This window comes from Thermobia domestica, chromosome 9, assembly GCF_964235325.1.
Source record: "Thermobia domestica chromosome 9, izTheDome1.hap1.1, whole genome shotgun sequence".
Classification (NCBI taxonomy): Eukaryota; Metazoa; Arthropoda; class Insecta; order Zygentoma; family Lepismatidae; genus Thermobia; species Thermobia domestica.
The window spans coordinates 86,695,188-86,720,356 of NC_137462.1; the positions used below are offsets into that span (position 1 = coordinate 86,695,188).

The following is a 25,169-nucleotide window of genomic DNA, read 5'->3' on the forward strand; positions in this document are numbered from 1 at the left end:
AACAAGCACCGCTTTTAATGGGAACAATGATATCTATCAAAATTTCAAGTTAAAAGTAGTCTCGATTCAGGTGTATTATGGTGGCCAGCCACACTCTCCCTCATACGCATAGAATTAACAAGTGAGTTTCGTTCCATAGTGTGAAACTACAGAATGATCACAGTCTCAGTGAGTATTACATAGATGTTAATGAATTGTTGTTTCGTACAGTTGCAGGTGCTGATATACATCTAAATTATGGATGATGAGTCCACTTACACCATGGAAGAACGAATCACAATGAGTACGGGGGCTCACGAACGACCCTTTACAGTAAAATCAATGAGATATTCAGCACGATTTCACTGTCAGCTTTCAGAAATCTTCCCTCCAAAACCAACAATTTTACGGTGAGAGAAAAAAAATCTTTGTAACTGGTTGCATAAAAGATAAGCCCACTCACAATGACCACCAACACGACTGGAAAGGTGTGTGGAGGCTGCAGCGTCTGTCAAACGTTCGCCAAAAAGTCCATCCGTAAGTAGTCACAGGAATTGGGTGTTCCATACTAGACATTACAAAAACATATGACGAAGGATTGGTAGTTAAAGCATTTAAATCTTCGTTTGTAAACGAATTGAGTGACAGTGACGCGCAAAAAAGTTAGCAGGTTTGTGGATGGATGTTCGATATCTTTACAACTCTTCTTTCATGGGGGAAATTGTTTTGCTCGGACGAGGGTGCAATATATCTCAGTACAAAAGCCAGAAACTTTTATTTCTGGAGTAAAGAAAACCCACATTTTTATGAAGAACTTGAACGCAATTTACCATGAGCTTGGCTGCAGTATCTGTAACCCACTTGGTAGGTCCATATTTCTTTGACGGTGTTGTGAATCACATTACGTGTCTCACCATATTACGTGATTGGTTTATTCCATATCTGCAAGATCGGGCACTGTTCGGCCCGTGTATGGCTCCAGCAGAATGGGGCACCAGCCTATTATGTTATTGCCGTTAGAGAATATTTCAATGATTTATTTCCTGATAAATGGATTGGATGTGGTTCTGTCCGTTTGCCTGCACCTTTGAAGTGGCCACCTTGAAGTCCTGATCTGTCATCTTGCGACAAAAGGCTGATACTACACGTTACAAGACAGTTGACAAACTTAAGGATGCTGTTCGATGTGCATTTACTGCCATCACGCCAGCAATGCTGAGGAAATTTCACATCGTAAAGATAATATTTCTGTTATGAAAACGATAGTGTACACAGACGCTCTGGAATAAATAGTAAAGAATTGTCACATTACCTCAAAGTTGTCCTCTGTCATGATCCCAGATTAATACAATGTGACCATCTATGAATATGTGGACACGCGATAGGGAATAACAGGACTTTGTGATCACTCTGTACAGTAGACTTCCTAACTATAGGAATTCAATACTTAAACTCGATGTAGTGCATCTATAACTACTAGTTACAATATACAGTGAAACCTGTCTTTAGCGGAATCGAGCGGGACTTGCAAAAATTTCCGTTAAAGTCAGGTTTCCGCTTAGTGGAGGTAGACCTTTCCTTTCTTTTTTTTTTAAAAAAAATACATGCTTATAAAGGGACACACTGGGAAAATATATTGCTGTACGTACATTGTTCGATTACAGTACTTCTTTCTTCTACGAATAAATACACACAAAAAAAATTAAAATGAATACAAAATAATTTTATGCACACGTTTTCTTTATTTTTCTAATAGTCAAGCAGGGTTTTCTGTGTACATTGCTGCTTGACTGCTTGACTTTCCGCATACACTTTAGCCTGAGAAATTATACTAAGTGAATCAGAATCATTTTTTCGTAAGGCAAATTTTTGCAGTTCCTTTAAACTTCTGAGAGAATCTTGATATGTATTTATTCTACACTCTTCTTGGAACTCGGTATCGTATTCCTCTTCTTCCTCTATCTCGTTTTCTTCTTTCCAATATTCCGTATGATTCTTGATTAAGTTGCGGGGATTAAGGACAATTTGTGGGGGTCAATATGAGTAGAGGTTGGGGAAGGTCAACACTGTCCAGAAATATTTAACAAAAGAACGAACATTTTATCGCAGATAGTGTAATGTATATGTCTCACAGAATGTTTAAACATCTTTTAAACGCTGTAGTCCGGAACTCAGAATTTTCCGTTAAATGTTTATTTTTCTTTCCGTTGTCCGCGTAACACAGTTTCCGCTTAATGAAGGGAGTTTTACACGTTTTGTTCTCCAAAATTCATGGGACCGTGAAATATTTCCGTTTAAGACAGTTTTCCGTTTAATAAATGGTCCGTTGAAGACAAGTTTTACTGTATTAACATAATCAAAGACAGAACCTGTTCCTCAGATGTTGAATTCATATCAGAAAGGCATTATTCACTATGTCTTACTATCTCTGTTACCACGTTACACAATTTGCATGTTGCATATTACATGCGTTTCAATTATTTGTGCAATTTTAACTGTTATGTGCTTTTCCTACGCTTTGTTCAGTAAAAGTTTATTGGTATGGTTTAACTAAAAATTATTTATTGCTTGTTTTACAAAATTTCAAGTGCATTCTAATTTCCATTCATTATCGGGCGAAATAACGTACTGCAGAAACTGACGACACCAGAAGAGGCAAGAGCCCACTGGTTGTTACACCTGCCTATCCCAGACACGCTTGATTGTAATATACACTTAAGTGCCAAGTCATGGGATACCTACGTAATAACGTATGGGACCTCCTCGACTACGGCGAAGTGCAGTATCTCGGCGTGTCAGGAACGCGATGTCGCTGGTAGTTTGCTAGAGGAATTGCAATCATACAGCCTCCACTGCCGTCCACAATTCGGTGATGGTTTTGCAGGCGGAGGATCCTGGGCACAAAATGCCAGTTTGATAGTATTCCACAGGGCTCACGTCTAGAGATCTAGGGGACCAAGTCATGTGTTGAAAAATGGGCACAGTGTTCCTCAAACCAGTTGCGCACTATTGCGACCCGGTGACATAGCATATTGTCATTCTAGATAGTCTCATTGTTGACAGAGTGGTCACCAACTAGCTGAACAGAGATATGATCGATCAATGTTCGGTTCAAACAGATCAAAGGACAGAAACAATGCAATGCAAATACGTTCCAAACCATTACGGAGCCACCAGCAGCTTGGAAAGTGCTTTGTTGACAACTTACGTCCATGGCTTCATGAAATCTGCGCCATATCCAGCTCTACCATTCGCGCGTTATACCAACTGGAAACTTGACTCACCTGACCATTCTACACGTGCTTCCGAGCCCTCATGAGTCGCCCCAGTGAAATACGTGAGCGCGCGCGGAGTGCGAGCACGAGTGCGGTAAGTAAGTCCGAGGCCAAGTGAGCCCAAGCACTCACTACGGCTCACCACAGCTCTCGCGTGCTCACGTTGAGCCATCGCTCAATCTTCTTATTATTTGGGCTCTCGGTTCCTTGGATAAGAATCATATTCCTCATGAAAGGTTGATTTGGGTAAGTGGTCATGTAACACCTAGTATGAGTATCGGATTACATTGATTGTGTCGTATGCTTCTTTACAAGGTGTGAGTTACATGCATCCGAGCGCAAATAAAAATTATTATTATTATTATATGGAGATGTTGCGAGGTAAACCCAGTTTTCTTATCAGCAATAAAATTATCAAAAGGGCATTAGGAGTCACGCGGTCTATCAATGAGTTGGATGTTGCAACAATTACAAAAAGTTAGCCGCTTTCCATCGTCACTGAAGCGAACAACGAAGACTGATCTATTCAACTTCAGTGTTGCAAACCAACAAACAAAAACAAATAATGATTTAAAATAGGAATTTAAAAGAAAAAACACTAATTCAAGTAGTGTTCTCTTGTGTTAATATAATAATAAAATAATATACTATATACCTCTTGTGTAGACCCATTGGAGATTCTCTTCGAGATGACACACTGGCCATCCTCCCGCGGCAGGTATACTATTATTTAAACAGAGTGCTATAGTAATTACTTAAGAAGTATTAGACTAGCAGAATTTTTTATTTTATTTATTTTTTTCAAGTTTAGCATTAACTTCAATTTTAATGCTCTCTGCACGCACTCTAATGGTAACTATGTTGTATATGCTAACCTGAAACAGCTGAGAGCTCCCTCGTGACTACACGGTTTTAAGCGTACAAATTTTTGGCATGGGAGAACAGGGTTCGATTCCCGATAAGTTCTCGTGTAGTTCTCTCATTTCCCGTGTTGCAAACTAACAAACAAAAACAAGTAATGAATTAAGCTGTAAGTGCACGTGTCAAGACAGCTCGATCTTGTACAGGATGTTCCAGTAATCGATCAATGAAAAAGCTAAGAAAGTATGATTGTACAATAATTTTGTGATAAATTATATGAAATATGAACTGTCGTAACATTGGGGGCAAATGGAACATACGCATGTAAGCAGAATTCAGTTTCGATATCACTGTACTAAAAGGGGTGGTTGAATCTGTAATCCCTCTGCCTACCATCATATGGACTCCTTAGATGTCAAGTGATCATAAATTTAAAAAATGGGAAAATGTACTAATGTCTGCAGTAACTTCTAAACACTTCTAATGTAAAAATCTTATTACAGAAGAAAATAAAATATTTAGGAATACATTGGAATTACCATATGCAATACCTAACTAGAATTTTCTTAAAATTGTCATATAAATTTGTCCAACAGAGAAATGTTAATTTCTTATATACTGCGTATAGTATACCATGTTCTAGTACAGAAAATATTAAATTACGGTATATTAAGTTGGAGGGCTGCTCACTCCACACACTTAAAATCAATAATTGTACAGAAAAATAATATTTTGAGAATATGTCCTAAAACGACTAGGTAAAATAATAGCAAATTTAGAAACTCTATATAAAGAATTTTCAGTTTTATCTACTACTAACTGTATATGGAATGTTTTATTTTACCTGAGAAATAATATAAATGAATGGCAAGCAATTGATTATGTATATGCAACTAGAAGTTTTAAACACAAAAACATTTGTTATATACAATAAGAACAAATAGATTTATAACATAATATCAGACTCATTATATAGCAACAAAATTTACAATAAATTAACGATTCGGATAAAAGCCGAGAGTAATGTGAAAATCTATTAACGTTTAATTTCATAATGGGTAGGAAATATGACAAATGAACACATTGAAACATTACAGAAGTAAAATCCAACTTAAATTTACGTATTAATCAGCTGACAATACAATGTTAAATATAAATATATAAACTGTGAGTTACTGCCCGAAACAGAAAGATGGGACTTCTGGAAAAGTCCTATCATCTTTAGAATACCGCGTATGTTGAACTGCACAGGAAATCTGAAACTCTGATTTCCTTTAGACAAGGATGAAGAACAATGTAAATGAAGGAAATCTGGATTTTTGCAATTCCCATTAAATACTATTTGCTTCTTTTGGTATTTTATAACTTAGTTATACTCTCTGTATACATCTGGAAATTTCGATATATTTTTGTAATTTGTAGCTACTATCTTATTGTAATTTTCTTTTAATAAACTTTTAAGTACAAAAACTTTCCTTTATCCATACACACAAAAGTAAGAAAACAAACTCAGTAAAAGATAAGATGAAAACATTTTTTTAAAAATCTCTTGTAACATTTCAAATTCGTTACAAGAACATTTCATTCAAATCAACTAATATATATATTGAGCTTAAGTGAAACCGAGATGACCGCAAACCCATCTGAGCTCTAGGTGAGTGCGAGATCAACTCAGTTCAAAGATAAGTGCGAACCCAAGTGAAGAATTCAATCAATCCAACAGTACCACTTTTAACTCAAAGAGCCCTCTGCACTACATTATGGCCTACGATTAGAAATTGTTAAGTTCAAACGCTGGAAGTAAATAACTTTATGTTTTAATTAGAATAGGTAAATGACACAACAAGGATAAACCTATATCCATACATACAAAAGTAACAGAATAAATTCAGTAAAAGATAAGACGAGAACTTAATAAAAAAAAAATATCTTGTAACAATTCAAATTTGTTACATGACCATTTCATCTAAAACAACTGTTCATGATTGAGGGGGAAACCCCCAGGAATATTACAAGTAATGAAAAATTTACCATGAAATGTAGCGACCGATTAGTAAATTTTAAGAGCCTGGACTTATGACCAAAATTCTCAAACAAAATCTGCATGATGCTTAGTTTTTCACAGTAGATTGTGAAATATTCGATATGGCTGGCTGCTGACTTGAACAGTTATATGAAGTGTTTCCGGTAACAACTCAAAAGAAATTTTGAAGTTTATTCCTATCCGCCATATATATATGTATATATATATATATCTGAAGTGACGGCAGAATAATTTTCGTACTAGGAAAACAAAAGAAAGTGCTACAAGTTGAGACAAGACACCGATTTTCCACCAGTTCGTTTGCGATTTTCGATTACAATTGGGGAACTCCGCCATTCTTGGGGAGGTATATAGAGATGAAAATCGAAGGGGGAAAAAAACCGCAAAGCGTTATATCTGACAAATGACTTAGCAGCAATGACTTACTACTAGTCAAATATTTTAACTTAGCTGTACTACATAATGTAACACTTTTCCTTTTTCAATAAGAGCAAAAAAATGAACCGATATTCGACTTTTAAAGGAACAATACATGTAAGTATAAAAAAGACAAATAAATGAACTGCAAGACATTTTGGCTGTAAGCAACGCCACGATGATACTTTAATTACTTGCTGAATTGGATTACGATGTTATGCTCAAATGTTGACATCTCAGAGTTTAGTGATGATAAATTATTATATTTGCTTGAACCACACTATTCCTAGTTTGAAAAGGGTGTAATTCTCGAATTTCAACATTGATTTGGATTCTGTGTACTATACCCACTGTGAAAGTAAAAATAAATAAATAAATGACAGGTAGGTTTTGGATAGTTCAAAAATTGTTACGCTTTAATATGTTCAAATAGTTAAATGGATTCCGTAACATTATACATCCCTACAAAAAAAAACAAAATTTTCTATACATCAGCAGTAAACTGAGCTCAAGACGATAGTGGGTAAAGGAGAATGCAATATACAGCAAATGCCATAAAAACATAAATTAAAGTAGTTTATTGAAATTCTGAAGACCAGTACAAGTCATACATATTGTACTATATTATCACAAATCATTTTATGATATTTCCTCAACTGTGTCTTTACTTTTACTTGTTACTAGGGATAAGCTGTTCCTTCTGAATTTGTATCCTCGTTAGTTTTAGTTTCTTCAATAGCATAAGCTTTAACGGTTTGCCCTTGTCGTTAATTGCTTGGTTTCTTCAGTTTTTAGTAGTGGAAGTAGTGACGGCGGTTGGAGTTTCAGCAGTATCAACAGGCCGTTAGTCATCTTACTAGAACTTGACGGCTCATTACCTCTCCGGTACATCCGTATTAAACGTCTCAGGTACATCCTTTCTATTTCCTACGGAATCACAATTGTGAGAAATCGCATAGCATTAATGAGTTTTAATAAACATAATATGTATAAATGTCGTATCCGTTCAACTTGAGACGCTGATTAAAAAAGAGCAACTCGTAAAACAGAGAAACAAGGCATATTTATCGTTATATCATAATTCTGTTCATTGAAAGCAAAGATTATGAGACGTATAATATGAAACATTATGAATTTTATCTTAATACAGATCTATTTTGATACGACTTCGAACAGCGTCTCTTTTCTGTTATTTCAAAATTATCTTATTTCTTTACGTATTTCGCTCGGATTAGTTCTTACTGTGTTTATGTGTAATTTCTATAAATTTCTTTACTACCTTGCTATCTGAAATATAAAAGGAATCATCCAATCTGTTTCAAGATACTGCGACATTAATTGCGACATCGTTGTAACTAAGGGGCACCCTAAAATCTCAATACTACTGGTAGTGAAGATATATTCAATGATCTGCATATTACTTTCAATTCCACTCTTTTTTTCTTTTTTCTTTCTTTCTTAAGGACGCTTAATGGTGGATCTTAAATTAGTTCTGCTTTTGTTCGTGATGTGTTTAAAATTTAAGATGAGTTTTTCTTATTATTATTATAATAAATTTTCTAAGACAGTTTTGGAGTCTTTTATTAATTATTCAATAATATTCTGTAAAGTTACTTAATCTGAATCTTATTTACGAACGCATCCAATTATTTGTGTTATATTACTGCAACCTCTTTTCCTTAAGGTCGGTCTGTTTCTTACGGCAAAATAAATGTTAGTTTATAAGGGCACACAGACTACTGTAAATACGTGCAAAAAGATTAATTCTAAATATTTATGTTATGTGGTTAACTTTTAAATACCATTAGTTCACTCATTTTTTGCAGTTCAAAAAAATATCTCTAAGTGTGTACGTCGTTTCCATCTCCTTTACAGAATATCTGATAAACAGAACATTACAAGAGGATAACAGGTATAATGAAGATACGGGATCATACCAATTTTCGAGGCAGTCATTATTTAGGAAAAGTCAGTCACATAAAAATAAATTTAAAACAAATAATCCAATGAATAAGGTTTGAACTTATTTACTCTGAATGGTCTCATAACATTATTTTTGTGTTTACAGTGCTTATATCTACAATAATACTATATGTTCACTTTGGAGTATTTTCAAAATATCTCGTGAACAATTATTCATATGAGTTCCTTTTTTGTCCACCTCTTTTGCAACGCCTCCCGCTATAAGACTAGCCTCAAAAATATTTCGTGGCTGGCGACTTCAGACTTATTTCCTTAAATGATTTTTTTTTTTTTACTTTAAATTACACTTTGTAGTAAGTAGATTACCTCTTACACGAAAGCTACATTCGGTATAGCGAAAAATGTTATAATAGTTCTAACATTTGGCTGAAGTTTCTGAATTATATTGAATTTCACTTAATACATGAATATAGGAAAGATAGCGACTACAAAATTATTACCTTGAATTTCGAAAAGAGAAATTTATTACATGAATTGACTATTGAGACTGCTGAATTCTTGTATTTCAATACTAATGTCCACAAAAAGCTTGACAGCCGTTCAGAATATGTTAAAAACAAGAAAGCCCACAGTTTTTCCAACTCCCACAGGTTTACAGGAAGGCAGATCCGTATTTTCTTGCATTTTGTTATAGAGACACCTTACGTAATTCTGCCATTACTAGAAGCGAAATTGAGAAGCTTCCACGCATGCTCTTCAATTATCCTTTTCGTCCAACGTAGCAATTTTCTGTTTTAATACCGTCTATCACTTGTAGCCTCTCTCGCCCGTCCATCTATCTCCTTCCCTATCACACGGTTTAGGATACAGATCCTTCTCACTCAATGTCCTAACTAGTTTATCTTCCTCCTTGTTTCCTCCCCTACAACTTTCTCATTTCTTTTTAGTTTGACTTAACTAATTTCTCCATTCTTCTCCACATGAATATTTTGAAATTTCCCATCTTTTTTCTTTTTTGTGTAATGCTCCTGTTTGTACCATAAAGTACAATACTCCACACGAAGCGAACTTCCTTCGTAGCTATATGGTTAGCGTACTCGCCTTTGTTGCAGCAGACACAGATTTAGTTCCCGTGGGGGCTAATGTGGTTCGGATCCCATATTCAGCCTCCTACCGAAATACCGTCTTCCTTACTCAGTCTCTCCTTCCTACCTATTCTAGGTACATATTAAATAACGTTAATGAGAGGCAACATTCCTGTTCACTTCCTCTTCCAATTATACTCCTCAGCTGTAATTTCACTTCCTATAGAACCTAAATTCACGTCTCGTACAGCATCATTGATGAAACAAACGTTAAATTCTTACCTGACCAACCAATCCACACTAGGTACCGTATTTGTTTCTCTTAGCTATTTTATTCAAACACCCACCCAATATGCTTTTGTTTTTCCTAAATGGTTTGTCATTAATATTTGCTTGTTTCACGTTCACACTTCTTGTCTTCACTATTTATACTACCAAAGTACAAAAAACTAATCACCTGTTCTACATTCTCCATTCCTATTTCAATATTTAATACAGACTGTATTGTTCACTGTTACTTTTGTCTCTCAAACGTTTATTTTCATTCCTTATTCTCAGCAGTTTTTCTTACATTTTATTAACTTTCCCCTTCAAGTGATATCATCTACAAACCGTGTACACGTAATCTTTCAAATTCCTATCGAAATACTGCCTTTTCTAAACAGCCTCTCGCTCCCTACCTATTCTAGGTAGATATTATGGTGAGAAGCATCATCCCTGTCGAACTCCTCTTTCAATTACACCCTCATCTGTAATTTCACTGCCTGTTCTAACATCTATTTATCGTTTCATATGTAATTTTCTTACGAATCTTCAATTTTTCTATTCTCACCCAATCTTCTCTGTAACTTGCATTAACAACTAAAAAAAAAAAAAAATCGCAAGCTTTCTCTAGATCAAACGTACATTTCCTTCCCTCTTTCTGTAGACCTATCACCGATAACTCCTAACAAAACTCTTGAACATATTGTGCCCTTCCCTTTCCTAAACCTAAACTGTTTATCCTTGGCTTCCTCATTTATTCTTCCATACGCTTTCTGTTCAATACGTCAAGCATAATTCGTGCAATACGATGTGAGACTAAGAGTCTTCACATCTTTCTAGATTCGATTTTTTAGACCATGGTAACAATGTCGTCTTCTCAAGAAATCCCTTGACCACTCTCCCGTTTCATGTATTTCATTACAGACTCGAAACTATTCTTTCTTGTCCTCTTCTTCAATACTCTTAATGCATTTGATGGTATATTATCTATGCTTTTCTATTACTTTTATTTTTCCAACATTACGTTACGTGCTCTACCCCTACTCTCATAAGGAAGTCCTCAATATATTATTTCAATCTTACTAAGACTTCGTTCCGCTAGCTAACTCAGTGACAAAGAAAAAAAATCAAAACTGTTGTATTCCCTGATGGACGATGCAAACCTGAACGAGCTTACGAACACCAAAGAGGTAGCGTCACTGGTTTTGTAGCGCAGTGAGCAACGTAACCTGATATGTAGACGTTATTGCTTAAAAACGACTCGAATCAAATTTATGATTAAAAAAAAAAATGTAGGGACAAAGAATGTTCTTTATTGACAAGACGCACGTGTATATGAATGTAAGAAAATTATAAAATATATCATGAGCTATGGCTTGGGATTGTTGAGTTGAGTTGATTTTGAGTTTAACGTCCCGTTCAGCAGTGAGGCTATATGAGACGTGGACCTACTGATTAACGTGGAATCCGAACCACATGAGCTCCCGCCGGGAATCGAACCCGGGCCTCCCACGCCAAGGCTTGGGATTGTGGCTATGTAAAATAGTATATTAGAACATACTAATTTTTTAAACTAAATTAAAAACCTTTCCTCTTTTATCTCTAATATAGATTTGTGAAAAAGAAAGCAATATTGGAAGATGTTCATCTTCCGAACTAACACTCCAGTATTTCGCATATTAGGAGACATTACGCAGAAAAAAAAAATCGCCACTATATTACTCTACAACATTACTGCAATAGCACCTATAAAACGAATACATTTATAGATCGAAACTCCATATAGTATCACGGTTAGAACGTTAATCCTACGGCGCTAATTACATTGATTAGTTTCTACTTCTTTGAGATTTGACAGAACACACGATAAAATTTTATAAGGGATCGCAAAAAAGACAAAAGTATCCGATAACCACCCTTATATTCAGGATGGGTGGAATAAAGCATTTGTACACAGAGGTGTGAGCGACATCACTATGAAGGTCTCTGTATATGTAGATACGGTAAACATAATACCTGAAATTGGATATAAATATCTTTAGCCGCAAGATAAAAGGTAAAAGCAAAAGTGATCACGCATATAAACTGTAAGCATTGCTGTCTGCGTACAGGAACCAAGTATACTAGTATGTTCGGTATTGGTATAGTAGCTTCAACCGCGTAAAAAGACAGACTTTTAGTAATTATCCCTGTATTAAGAGATGTGTAATGTATATTATCTGAATGAATTTCAGTATATGTTTCAATGTTTTGCAAATCTTTTCTATGGGTCATAGGTTAATATTCGCGTCAGTATAATGGTAATAATTCGAATACTTCTCGGCAGTACTCTAACGTGTGCGTTCTCTCAATACACTTACGGATTAAGGAATCTGAACATTTATCGTCACGGAAACAAAATCTCTCCACTGGATGCTATATCCCATGGACGATCTTCAGATCACAATCTATTTATTTAAATGGTTTAATTCGTACTTTCCTCTTCAAATATTACATTAGATCCCATTTTTACAGCTCAAAAATATATATCTGCTAAATTTGCACAAAAAGATATTTGCACCTTTGCTTGATCGAATTTCATCTTCAAATTTCTACTGGAATGTAACGAATTAGTCAGTTCTGAAGCGGTTGGTCACGCGCGATGGAAAGTAGATAACTTATTAACAACAATATGCGAAAAAGATCGTGCTTGAAACGAGAAGTTGCAAAGTCTCTGGCAAACCCTACAATGAAGTTCAGGAGGATTAATGTGTGCGCTTAGTGGAACTGAAAGGACACTGTGCATCACGTGGTGATGCCATCGGGCACAACAATCGACTGAAACTTGCACTGTCGAATATTAGCGTGAATGCACTTAGCGCATACATCTTGAACGATCCGTCAGATGTTGAGTGAACTTAGCTGAGAGGTTTTAATATATCCACCGTTTAACCCAGATTTGGCACTATCAGACTATCGTTTGTTTCAGTCTCTCCAGAGCTCCCTGAATGGTGTCGAGTTAATTTTAAAAGAGGCCTGTGAAAACCAAGTATCACATTTTCTTTTTGACCAGAAACTCATAAATGGTACAGCGACGGGATTATGGTGTTGCACAGTGGGGCGAAATGTCGAAAACATGGACAAAAGTCCGAAAATTAAAGATTCGATTTAGTGATTTTTATCTTTTGGGTTGGCTACAGTAATGTTGGAACTACTGAAACCCGGCAATGGGATCGGTCAGCTGTTGTTTGTTGAAGGGACGCAGCAGGTCAAATGTGGAGTTCGTTTATTAGTGTCGCGTTAGGATATATCCACGAACAATAAAGTGCATGTTCAAACGTGGATACAAGTTTGCAGTCAACACTGATTCCAAATATTGAAAATGGAGGGTGTTCAGTAAGGTAGGTACTGATTTATAAATGCATAGTCACTTGTTATATGGTGTATAAATCATTGTTATTTGAATTAACAATTATATTGAAAAATAAAGAAAAAATCGTATAATTTAGTTGAAAGCAAGAGATAAGTTAAAATTTCCACGGAGTTCCACTCAGTTACCTTTTTTTTTTTTTTTTCTAAGCTAGGCTACATTAACTTAAAGATAAAACTACAAACTCCTTCTACTAGCTTCTATTCCGTCAATGAACGACAGATGGAGCCACGGCTGCAATACTTTAATTTTTCATATCTATATTTAAAAGTGCAGGAAAATTCTTAATAGTGCTCAATTTGGACGAAACTTGGTTTTGTATAGTAATTGACCTTGCTGATTACGAATATGATGTCAAAATTTGAAAATTCTAAATGTTGAGCTTAATATGAAGTAAATTGCAAAATTGATATACAGAAGTAGACATTTCTGGTGAATAATTACGCGATATTTTATTCCGTTTTCTAATGCTGTTGATTGTATGTTATGATATGATGTTAAAAACTTCATTTTCTTTTCAGGTTCTGCTAGTGACACTAATACCATTCAGTATTCCAGAAAAGAAATCTTTTTGGAAATAAAGCTGCATTTAAAGTGCGACATCAATGTCATACTTGGGAATCTGGAAAAGTCTCTAAGTGAAAAGAGTGGGCATTCTGATAAAATACCGGAAACCATGAAGTCAACTATTAAAGTGTTATGTACCAAACTAAAGACTAAATTTCGTGAGGCGAAGGGCCGGGAAGATTATTTCTTAACGAAAAACGAATCATGGCTGGATGATAAGCTAGACTTCTCTGAGACCAAGACGACTGAAAAGCGTAAAGCAACTGGACAACCACCAGCAGAATTTGATAAGATTTCAGATAAATCTAAACGCAGAAGGACGGAAGATATTCGTGCAAATTATTCCGATAAAGAATTAGCATAAGCTGCGCAAATGAGTTTTCGAGCTTCTGGGAACGTGGATGCTTCAAAAATAGTAAAATAAGTTTTATCAGCCAGTCCATCCAAAGTAACAGAGTTTAGAAAAAGGGCACGTTCATCATTGTCGGAAAAATTAGACGGTAGTGAAGCTCTTGCTCTTAGCTTTGACACCAGTATGTCGAAAGGAGGATATCAACTGATGCGAAACCGTTTTAAGGCAAAAGGAATGGATATTGTACCATCATACGCGATTGCACGTGCTCCAAAAAAGCGTGTTACCCTCATGACGATTTTCTCAGTTTCTCAGAATCGAAAGCTGAAGTTCGATTGCAAGTCTTATTGGATCACACTATTAATCGTATTTTATCACTCAAACGAAATCAAATCGCAGAAATGAGTGACTCAGAATTGGAGCACATGAAATTTATCTGCAAGTGGGGTTTCGATGGAACTTCAGGTCAGAGTATTTATAAAATGAAATTCAATGATCCTAACATATCTGATTCAAGTTTGTCATTCACGTCCCTTGTTCCACTACAACTGAAAGCTGTCAATGCAGAAAATAATGCAGAATGTATACTGTGGTCTAATTCGAAGCCTTCATCAACTCAGTTCTGCAGGCCGTTAAAACTAGAATTCGTGAAAGAAAGTAATGAAACGTCTTTAAATGAAAAATCTTATTTTGAAACTCAGATTCAACAATTAACACATTTGGAACGAGTTATCGACGCAAGAAAACTTTCAGTGGAATACAAATTAGCTATGACGATGGTGGATGGAAAAGTATGCAACGCCATTACTGGGACTAAATCTGCTCTACGGTGTTATCTGTGTGATGCAACATCGACAATATTCAACGACATTGATGAAATGTTGAAGCCAGTGAAAATTAAACATTACAAATTAGGTTTGTCAACTCTTCACGCGTGGATTCGGTGTTTTGAATGCTGCATTCATATAGGATACAAAAGTGGCACCCAAAAGTGGCAAACTCGCAAGACTGAAGAAAAAGAGGTTGTGGACAAAAGAAAACTTGCGATTCAAGACGGCTTCAGAAAAGAATGAGGACTTTTTATTGACATGCCAAAACCTGGTTTTGGTAGCACAAACGACAGTAATACCGTGCGACATTTTTTCGAAAATGCGACTACATCTGCTCGCATAACTGGAGTCGACGAAGAACTAATTAAAAGTTTCCATATCAACTTACAAACAATTTCATCTGGAAAATCAATCGACATTGAGAAATTTCGTTTATATACTATAGAAACAGCCAAATACTTCGTTGAAAAATATCCCTGGTACAAGATGCCAACTGGAGTCCATCGATTATTGATCCATGGGCGAGATATAGTAGCAGCAGCATTGTTACCCATAGGTAAACTTTCAGAAGAAGCGCAGGAAACGACAAACAAATTGATAAAGAGAAATAGAGAATATCATGCTCGGAAATGTTCTCGAGGGAAAAATATGCAGGATGTTTTCTGAAGATTGCTAGCAACTACCGATCCTGTTATTGCATCTCTGCGTCAAGAACGTTCGAAAAACTCAAAAAGCTTACTACCAGAAGCCAAAGCTCTTCTAGTCTCAAGTTCAATTACGGAAGACCGCGAAGGAGATTCAGGCGACAAAGAAAGCGATTCCGACGAAGATGAAGGTTCAAGTGGAGACATCAGCGATTTTGGACATCAGCTCAGCATAATACATTTAAATGTGATTTTTTTTATTATAAAGAAGCAAATTTTGTATTGTTTGTGTTTTATCAATGTGCCTTTCTTTAATTATAAAAACAAGATAAAATGAAATTAAAATATCATATATGACTCATTTTCTAATTTTTGTCGTATTGTATCAACTATTTACCCTTTTGAATTTTGAACATTCCCTGTACGATTCATCACCACCTCACTTATCAACATATAAACACAAATTTCGAACTTGATTGTTAATTCTTTTTCAAAATTTTGACCGCCCTATTGCATCCACCGTTTTGAATTCCCCAATTGTAAAATAAAATTCATAATCAGCATGCTCAAAAGCAAGTAAATACAAATTTTGGAATTATTTATCCGACTTTTTTGAATGTTTCTCGCCATATCAAATCCGCCATTTTGAATTTTGAAATCTGAACACCAAATTCGAAATCAGCATGCTCGAAAACATATATTTACACGTATTGGACTTATTTTCACGATTTTTCAAAAATGATGTCCGCCATATTGGTTCCGCCATTTTGAATTTTCCAATTTTGACGACATATTCGTAATTAGCACGGTCAATTACTATAGAAAAACAAGTTTCGTCCAAATTGCACAATAATTAGACTTTTGTCCACGTTTTCGACATTCCAAGCGTAAACTAGATTCGTAATTTTTTAAATGAATAATATATAATATTATAGGTTTGTTAATGGAACATTTATTTGTGAAATATGAACGAAATTGTCTTAGTCGTTGTTGAGAAAACCATCAGTAAATATATCACCCCCAAATTGTAAACTACCCCTTTTGGATCATTTTTAAGACAAACAACTTCTACTATATTACATGGTTTTTAATGAACTACTGATTTATGAAAACACAGCAAACTGTTAGAGCAGTTTTCAACAATATACGTAGGAATTATTATTATTACCCTTCACTAATCTAAACTTAATTTTGAGAGTAGAACGAAACTTGGAAACCTCCCCTGCAGAATTTCATGAAAACCTTAATTTCCTCCAGATATGTTGAATAGTATGGGCCCTAGGTGAGTGAACATCAGTACGATCGATTATTTTTTTTACGATTACCATACTTTCTTTTCTCCTATCACTACTCGAAAGTAAAAGTGACAATGAGAAAGTTATTATTATTTCTTCAGAATAGTATCTGCAACATATGTAAAAATAATAAATGCTGCTTATTAGTTATGGATAATCTTTACTATATTCACAAACATTAGTGTCTATCAGTTCGCGAACGCATTGTAGGGAGTGAATGAATTGTGTGATAATGACGAGTCTTATTGACGTCATATTGTTTTGTTCCTGGTGATCCTCGTATGAAGGAAACTGTAATAAGTAGCTGAAAGTCTATTCGAAAATTACAATAAAGATAAAATATTATTATATTTAGATCAGGACATTATTCAATGAAAAAATTCAGTAACCAAACAAACACCCATGATAAGTTGGTTTGCGGAGTAACTCAAACCTTACAAGCAAACCAACTAATGCCAATATACAAACATAATCGAGATAACAGTCCCCCCCCCACAAAAAAAAAAAAAAAAAAAAAGCCAGACACTTGGCGAGTTAAAAATAAAAACATCTTGAACCCTAATGTCTCCCGTGAGAAGTCAAGACGTAACTCTAAACCTCTTGCTGTACAAGCTATGCCGATATCCGGGGCCACAGAGCATCCTTCATGGAGCACAAGGTGGAGACCTCCAGAAGCACGCCATGACCCCACCCATGCTGGAACTGCTTCCAGTGTGATCATCTCAGCTACCCCCATGTCTACTTTTGAGGCGGAGAATCCCACAGTAAAATTTGCTATAACAAGTCAACCCACGTTTCTGTGCCACATGCAAAGCCATGAGGCACAGAAAAGATACAACTCATGTCCCAAACACACAACATGTAGTCAGAGAAGACTCCCCAACATCACAGAAGGAACAGACCCTAACAGGAACAACAAAACAGGCTCTTGTCGAGAGCAGCCCGTGGAAGAAGCAGCAGCACCTGTGCTCAATCTACACGAGCACAGTCAATGACAGAAGACCAACCCCAGACATACCAACTAATAGAAATTCTAATCCAGCAAGCAGTGAAACAAGCTACCCAGGACATCATGAAATGGGTGGATTCAATGCTAACAATGACTACTGAACCATCCAAGCAACAGAAACTTCAGAAACCAATCAAAACGTCTTCCCAAGAAATTATCTAGAACAGCATCATTAACATCACATCAATCCATGGTGATATCTGCTTAATGCACACTCAACATCATCATAAAAACAGAAGAACACATCTCCAACACTAATAAAAATCCCACAATACAGCAGGACTTAACACACACTTAAAAATGCATGCAAATACATATACACTCAAACAGAAATATGCCAGTTCTTTACTGCATTCACACAGGAGCCTCGGCGAAAACAATGAGAGGTGGAGCAATGCATCGAAACCTCCAAGACAACGCAGTATGGGAATCACGAGACACTATTCGACGGCAATTGCAAGAGCCGACAGTTGCAGGTCCCTTAATTATACATACAGTCTACTACTAAACGCTCCCCCCTCCTTCCCAGAAAGAAGTTTAAGTGGAAGCTCTGAATCAAATCCAGGATCCACAAATATTTATGCTGTAACGTACTCTTGTTAACTGTAGAATACTCTACAGGAAAGAAATTTACATATCTGATGAACACAAATTCATAAAAGAAACAGGAAAGAAGAAACTCGAAAGACAGAAAAAAAATTACAGAAAAGTATTTTACGAGAAAAACCTCCATCCTGCCTTTCTGGCAACCTTACTCAAAATACACGTGAACTTCCTCGTGGTTAATGGTTAGTATTTCAATCTTGAAAGTGAGACACGAATTTGATTCCCGGTAAGAGCTCATGATGTTTGAATTCATGTCCCATAAAGCTTTGGTACTGACAATTATGAAGATACATGCTAATTTATTCATAGCATGATCAAGACGCATAGAACGCTCCATTTCAAGTTAGATCTAACAGCGAATTATTTCCGTATGTAATGACTCCCAGTATGCTAAATACAATACAGTCTGCAAGGTGAACAGCTTGCTATATTGCTTTCTATTCATAAATACATATTAGAGACAAAAGGAAGAGGGATTATGATTTAATTTAATTAACATTTTGTACTGATCTATATCACAAAACCTACATATTTTTGTAATTTTCTTACTTTCGTACAGGGATGTTTTTTGTTAATGAAGTCTCGGTTTTTTTAAAAAAGGAATACCTAGACAAACTCATATTGAAAAAGAACATCTGAATATACCAGTATCAGACGTTGCTTATTACTGTACGAAGCCACTTTTTTGTCCCTCTCTTGATAATCATAAGCCCTCTTCACACATGGTATTATCACGCAGTACGCCAGTTTCTTTCTTTAATTTTATTACTCTTATAATTATTGTATCATTTCTTATGGCTGTTCTCTACATGTAAATTACAAATTTATTGAATGGAAGCATGCTGTCGATCAGCTAGTTCCCTTACGAACTGGGCAAAATTCAAGAAAACTGCGTTCTCCTGCAAGCTAATTTGTGGGAATTGGGAGGAATTAGTCTCCTCTCTCTTGACTTACAGCAGTGTAAGGATTTTCATCTGGGATTGTTTATACATTATTCGATGGTATATCTCAGAACGTCAAGAAAGAAAGAAAAAACAAATAATTAATGGTGTTTGTCCGATACAAATGTTTACAATTTAAGGAGTAAATTCACTTACGGGAACTGAGATCGGATATTTTATATAGAAGCATAGCGCGACATAAAACTATCACATACAAATGAGATTTATTTATTTACCATCATTTATAATAACGACTTAATTACATAAATGGTATTTCAAAACTAAGCTACTGCAAAACAGAGAACTGCAGAGTTAATGTTATACAAGTATATGCGTGTTTTTCAACATTCCAACCAATACAAATAATAGTACCAGAACTAAGAAGACAAGCTATCTCAGTTCTTTTAACATTATTTATACTTCTTGGAGCAAATCTTGAAAGATAAAAATTTGCAGTGTGATTAGAATAAACTTTCCTAACTGTACATCTTCAAACTTTGATTCTTAAGAGGAAACGTATTTACTGCAACTGTATATAATAAGGCAGATTCATCCAAAGTTATGTCACTTGTATAATTTCTTATAGTTTTAACATAAATATATTGTTCTAAACGATTATACGCATAAAAAGAAAGATACTCACTCATTTCTCGCACATGAAGAATAAGTCTGGCCACGAATCCCAAATACTCCTCCTGCAATAAAATGTATATTAATGAGAAAAACGGTTTCAAAAATTATATACTAACTTAAAACGAAAGAGAAATCCTTCAAATGAATCAATACTTGTGGCTCAACCTGTTCAAATTGAAACATTTCTGCTAAATGAACAAATTATTAATCAAATGAAATTAAATATTATGAATGACAAAGATAAAGAAGATATAAGATAACTACCATTCATTTTAAAGAGGAATGAAACAAGAAAGCCTGCGGCTGGCCTCAGAATTTCAGAACTGAATAACTTGGGTTACGATGATCTAAGGTCGACCGATTGATTTCTGAAACAATTTCGAAATTATTGACTCCATACATAAACGACTGTCGATAATCGCCAGGTTCCGCTGCACGCACAGCGTTAAGTGATTGCAATATATGAGGGTCATCCAGAAACTGAAGACCGTTTAGTTACACAAAATGAAAACAATATTTATTGGAAAAAACAATTCTATTACATACTTCTCTCATTTCTCTTCATAATCACCCCCTTTATTTAAACATTTGTCGTATTTGTTCACGAGCTTCAGAATTCCCATGTTATACTCTTCTGCCGCCAATTCATTAAGCCAGGTGGTCATTGAATCCAAACAACTGACCATACTCGCGCATTTACGCCACGTAACTCACTCCTCCTTTTCTTTTCAGGGTCAACTGGCTTTCGTAACAGTTGTGAGTGGAGGTTCCAAGAAGTCGCCCTTGTGCAGATGAGGTGCTCAAAATGAACTGTGTGATTGAAAATCCTGCCGACTGTGGGGTAAGGAGTGTTACTCGATTTTTGAACGCTCAAAAGGTGAAATCGGAAGAAATTTACCGGTAACTGAAAGCAGTGTACGGTGATAATGTAATGAACGAAATAAATTGAAAAAATGGTGTGAAATGTTCAACAATGGGATGAAACTCGACCTGGATGCCGATTACTCATCACAGAAGACCTGAAGACTGCAGTGAACAACATAATCTTGCAAGACAGCGCGTAGCTCTCGACGAATTGTACATTGTGTTTCCAGACATTTCTCATTCTTTGCTAGGTAAAACTGTGTCGCAACATCTGAGGTACAACAAAATTTGTGCATGATATGTTCCGCGGTCAACACAAATATCAAAGAATGGACTCAGCATTGACATGCTTGACACGATATCATACAGACGGAGATGCCTTCCTTGATCGGATTGTGACTGGTGATGAGTCTGGGTGTATCACTCCACCCCACACAGCAAGTGCCAATCACTTGAGTGGCATCATCTCTGATCGAGAAAAAAAAAAAAAAACTCTCAACATGAAAGGTCATGGTAACCATCTTATGTGATCGCAAAAGTATTCTTTCGGTTGATTTTATGCAAAAAGGCACTAAGATCAATGCAAATCGTTATTGTGACACTCCACAAGAAAACTACGGCGAGCCATCCAAAACAGGAGGCGAGGAATGCTTTCTGGAAGAATTGTGCTTCTTCACGACAATGCCCGTCTTCATACTGCTGCTGCAGCTCAAGAATTACTGGATCAATTAGGACGGGAAATTTTTGATCATCCACCATATAGTTCGGATCTTGATCCTGCAATTTCCATCTTTCCCTAAGCTGAAAGAGTTTCTGGGCGGTAAACGTTTTGGAAGTGATGAAGAGTTAGAGAATGCAGTGACCATGCTTATTGAACTGGCGGTAGAAGAGTGTAACATGGGAATTCTGAAGCTTGTAAACAGATACAACAAATATTTAAATGAAGGTGGCAATTATGTAGGGAAGTGAGGGATCAGGTATGTAACATTTTTTTTCAATAAATATTGTTTTTCAATTTGCGTAACTAAAGAGTTTATTTTTTGGATGACCTTCGTATATTAGTAGCCTAAACAGAGTGAACCTTTTGCGCGCGAGATGGCGCTAGTGTCATATCACAGAATAGGTCCTAATGCAATTCGACAGTTGACAGTTGAAGCTAATGGACGTACAAAAAGTGTTCGAATTCTTATAGTCAGGCGTAAGGTATTAACGCTACGAAGATAAGTTAACCTTTCCGTAAAACTGCCTATATTTTAAAATTTTATTTTGAAAGGTCCAAATGCTGCGCAGGATCGTGAAGAAACCTGTGTTGTTTATGGGCAAGGTAGGTAATCAAAAGCAACAGCCAAAAGATGATTCAGTCCCTTTCGTTCTGGAAATATCGATGTTCAAAATGCTCTTAGCAAGTGGGCAACCAATCACAGCAAAAGTGGATGATATTCTGGCAGAAGTCGAGGAAAATCGGAATGTAAGTAGTCACGAAATTGCCAATGACCTAAACATTCATCACCAAAGAATGTTAAATCATTTGAAGAGAGTTGTCTACAAAAAGACGCTCGATGTTTGGGTGGTACATGATCTGACTCAAAAACATTTACTCGATCGAATTTCTATTTGCGAATCTCTACTGAAACGTAACGAACTCGAGTCACTTTTAAAGTGGTTGGTCACGAGAAATGGAAAGTAGATAACCTACAACAACAATATCCGAAAAAGATCGCGCTTGAAGCGAGAAGAAGGTCCACGCTGTATGGTAAAGCAATACTGTGCGTTTGGAGGAATTGGAAGGGCATTGTGCACCACAAGATGCTGTCGACGGGCACAATGATCGATTCAGAACTGTACTATCGAATTTTAGCGTGAATGCAACTAAGAATTCAAAAGGAATGGCCGGAACTGCTCAACAGAAAGTGCGTCGGATACCACGTTGACAACGCCAGAACGCATACTTCTTTAACGACCTGTCAGATATTGAGAGAACTGGGCACGGAAGTTTTATTGCATCCACCGTATAAGCCCGGACCTGGCACGGTCAGGCTAACATTTGTTTCGGTCTCTGCTTAACTCGCTAAATTGTAAAAATGAAATGAAATCTTTGAGTTTTACGTCCCACGGTTATGCCGGTTAGGCTAAAGGAGACGGTGATTATGAGAAATGAGTGAAATGAAGAAAGTGGGAGGAAACGGGAGAACCCCGAGAAAACCCACGCACACGGTGTTTGTCCACCACAAAGTTCACTTGGCGGGGGCTGGGATCGAACCCGGGACCCCAAGCACCAGAGGTGAACTCGCTGAATTGTGTTAAGTTAGTTTCAAAAGAGGCTAATGAAAACCACAGTTTTTTTTTTTTTTTTTAATCAGAAACCATGGAAGTGGTACAACAACGGGATTATGGTGTTACCAGAAAAATGACGGAGGGTCATCCAGAAATGAGGCATATGTGGTATAATAATATTATTTTCAAGTCATAATAAATATATTTTCAATTTAGACCTTTAAAGACTTAACACCTTTTTGACAAACTTAATATAATACACTAAATCTACTGGAGATTTGCCTGTTTCTTGGAGAAGATTGAATCAACCTACCATCATACGTGTGTTAACTGTAACAACTCAGCTTTCACAGGAATGGGGCGCTAGCATAATTAAAATTTTACGTAGAAATATGGATCATGTGACATACTCTTTGAAAGGTTTTCTGATTCATCTTCCAAAATCATAATTTTTTTCAGTTCAACGCAATACATCTTAAGGAACGAAGTTTATTTCATTTGGTTACTAAGTTTCATTTGATCTTCCAAAAAGTACGTGGGAACAAATTTAGTTTTCATTGTTTTTGTTTTTGAAAAGAGGATCAAATGATCTTCCACTTAATGTACCATATGGCCCTTATTGTAGCTTAGTCAGAATAAGTTTTTTTTTTTTTTTTCAATAATAAAATTCATGACTGTTAGTATTTTCTTTTTATTTACATACAATGAGTGGAAACTTCCAAAAGAATTTACGCTTTATTTATAGAAACTTATTGTACCGAACTGAACGCAATGAATATTTTCGAACGAGAGCCAAAAGACTTTTCAAATCTTTACGGGTGTTTGCCCCTTCCCCATGATAATTGTATTATTATTAAGTAAGCTGCCTTTCAGCAGGTCCTGGGGCTAATGAGGATTTTTTTTTTTTTCAATTTTAGATTTGGACCTGGAAATGTTTCTTTCACTTTTGTCGATCTTCAGCTTCCTCTTTTAACTCCCAATATTTTCTCCTATCTTTCAAATCATCGATCAGCTTTGTTCTTCTTCTTCCTATTTCTCGCTTCCCTTCCATCTTTCCTTCTATGGCGGTGTGAAGAAGACAATTTCTTCGCAAGATGTGTCCAATCCAATTGGTCTTTCTACAAGGGATAGTGGCTAGAAGTGTCCTCTTCTCTCCTATCCGTTTTAAAACATGTTCGTTTGTTGCTCTCTCTGTCCATTTTATCTTCTCCATCTTGCTCCAACACCACATTTCAAAGCTCTCTAAATATTTCTTCTCTAACTTCCGTAATGTCCAAATCTCTGAACCATACAGTCCAATGCTCCATATATAGCACTTGACCAACTTCTTAAGTCCAATATTGAGCCTGCTATGGGTTAAAAACACGTTTGTGTAGCTCCTGACTCCCGAAGTTTGTATAGCACCTTGACAAAAAATTACCAATTTTCAATATTATTATTATTATTATTATTTCCCTAAGTATTTTGAAGTAAATAAGGATGTAGCTTTAATTGATTAATCTATTATCTCTGTTTGTAACATACGAAAAGCCATATAAAAGCATCTCGATATATAAAAGAAATCCTGACTGGTTGATTGACTCACTCACTCACTGATCAACGTCCAGGCTAAACCGCTTACGTTAGAAGCTTCAAAGTTGGACGGGTTATAGAATTTGTGATGTAAGTTACCATTAATGAAGAGTTTCTGGAAATTCAATGAGGAAAGGGATATAGGCATGACAATTATTATATTAAAATATCCATATCTCAAAGATTCTGAAGGTAAAAGACATGAAATTAGGTACTTGGACTTCTAATTTAAAATAATTAGATACATGTTTCAGCGTTTTTTAATATTTGATCTAGAAAAGAACAAAGGAGGGAGGGAAGGAAATGGGACAAAGATTACAATTTT

At 35.9% G+C, this 25,169-nt stretch overlaps 1 protein-coding gene across 1 annotated transcript in view; it reads right to left on the reverse strand.

Annotated features, from left to right (window-relative positions):
* The window catches only part of MED15 (mediator complex subunit 15), a 215,706-nt gene that overhangs the window by 112,149 nt on the left and 78,388 nt on the right, over nt 1-25,169 (reverse strand). The window contains exon 3 of the mRNA XM_081771469.1: nt 20,145-20,196. Coding sequence (XP_081627595.1) covers nt 20,145-20,196 — 52 coding nt within the window. The remainder of the gene's footprint in view (nt 1-20,144; nt 20,197-25,169) is intronic.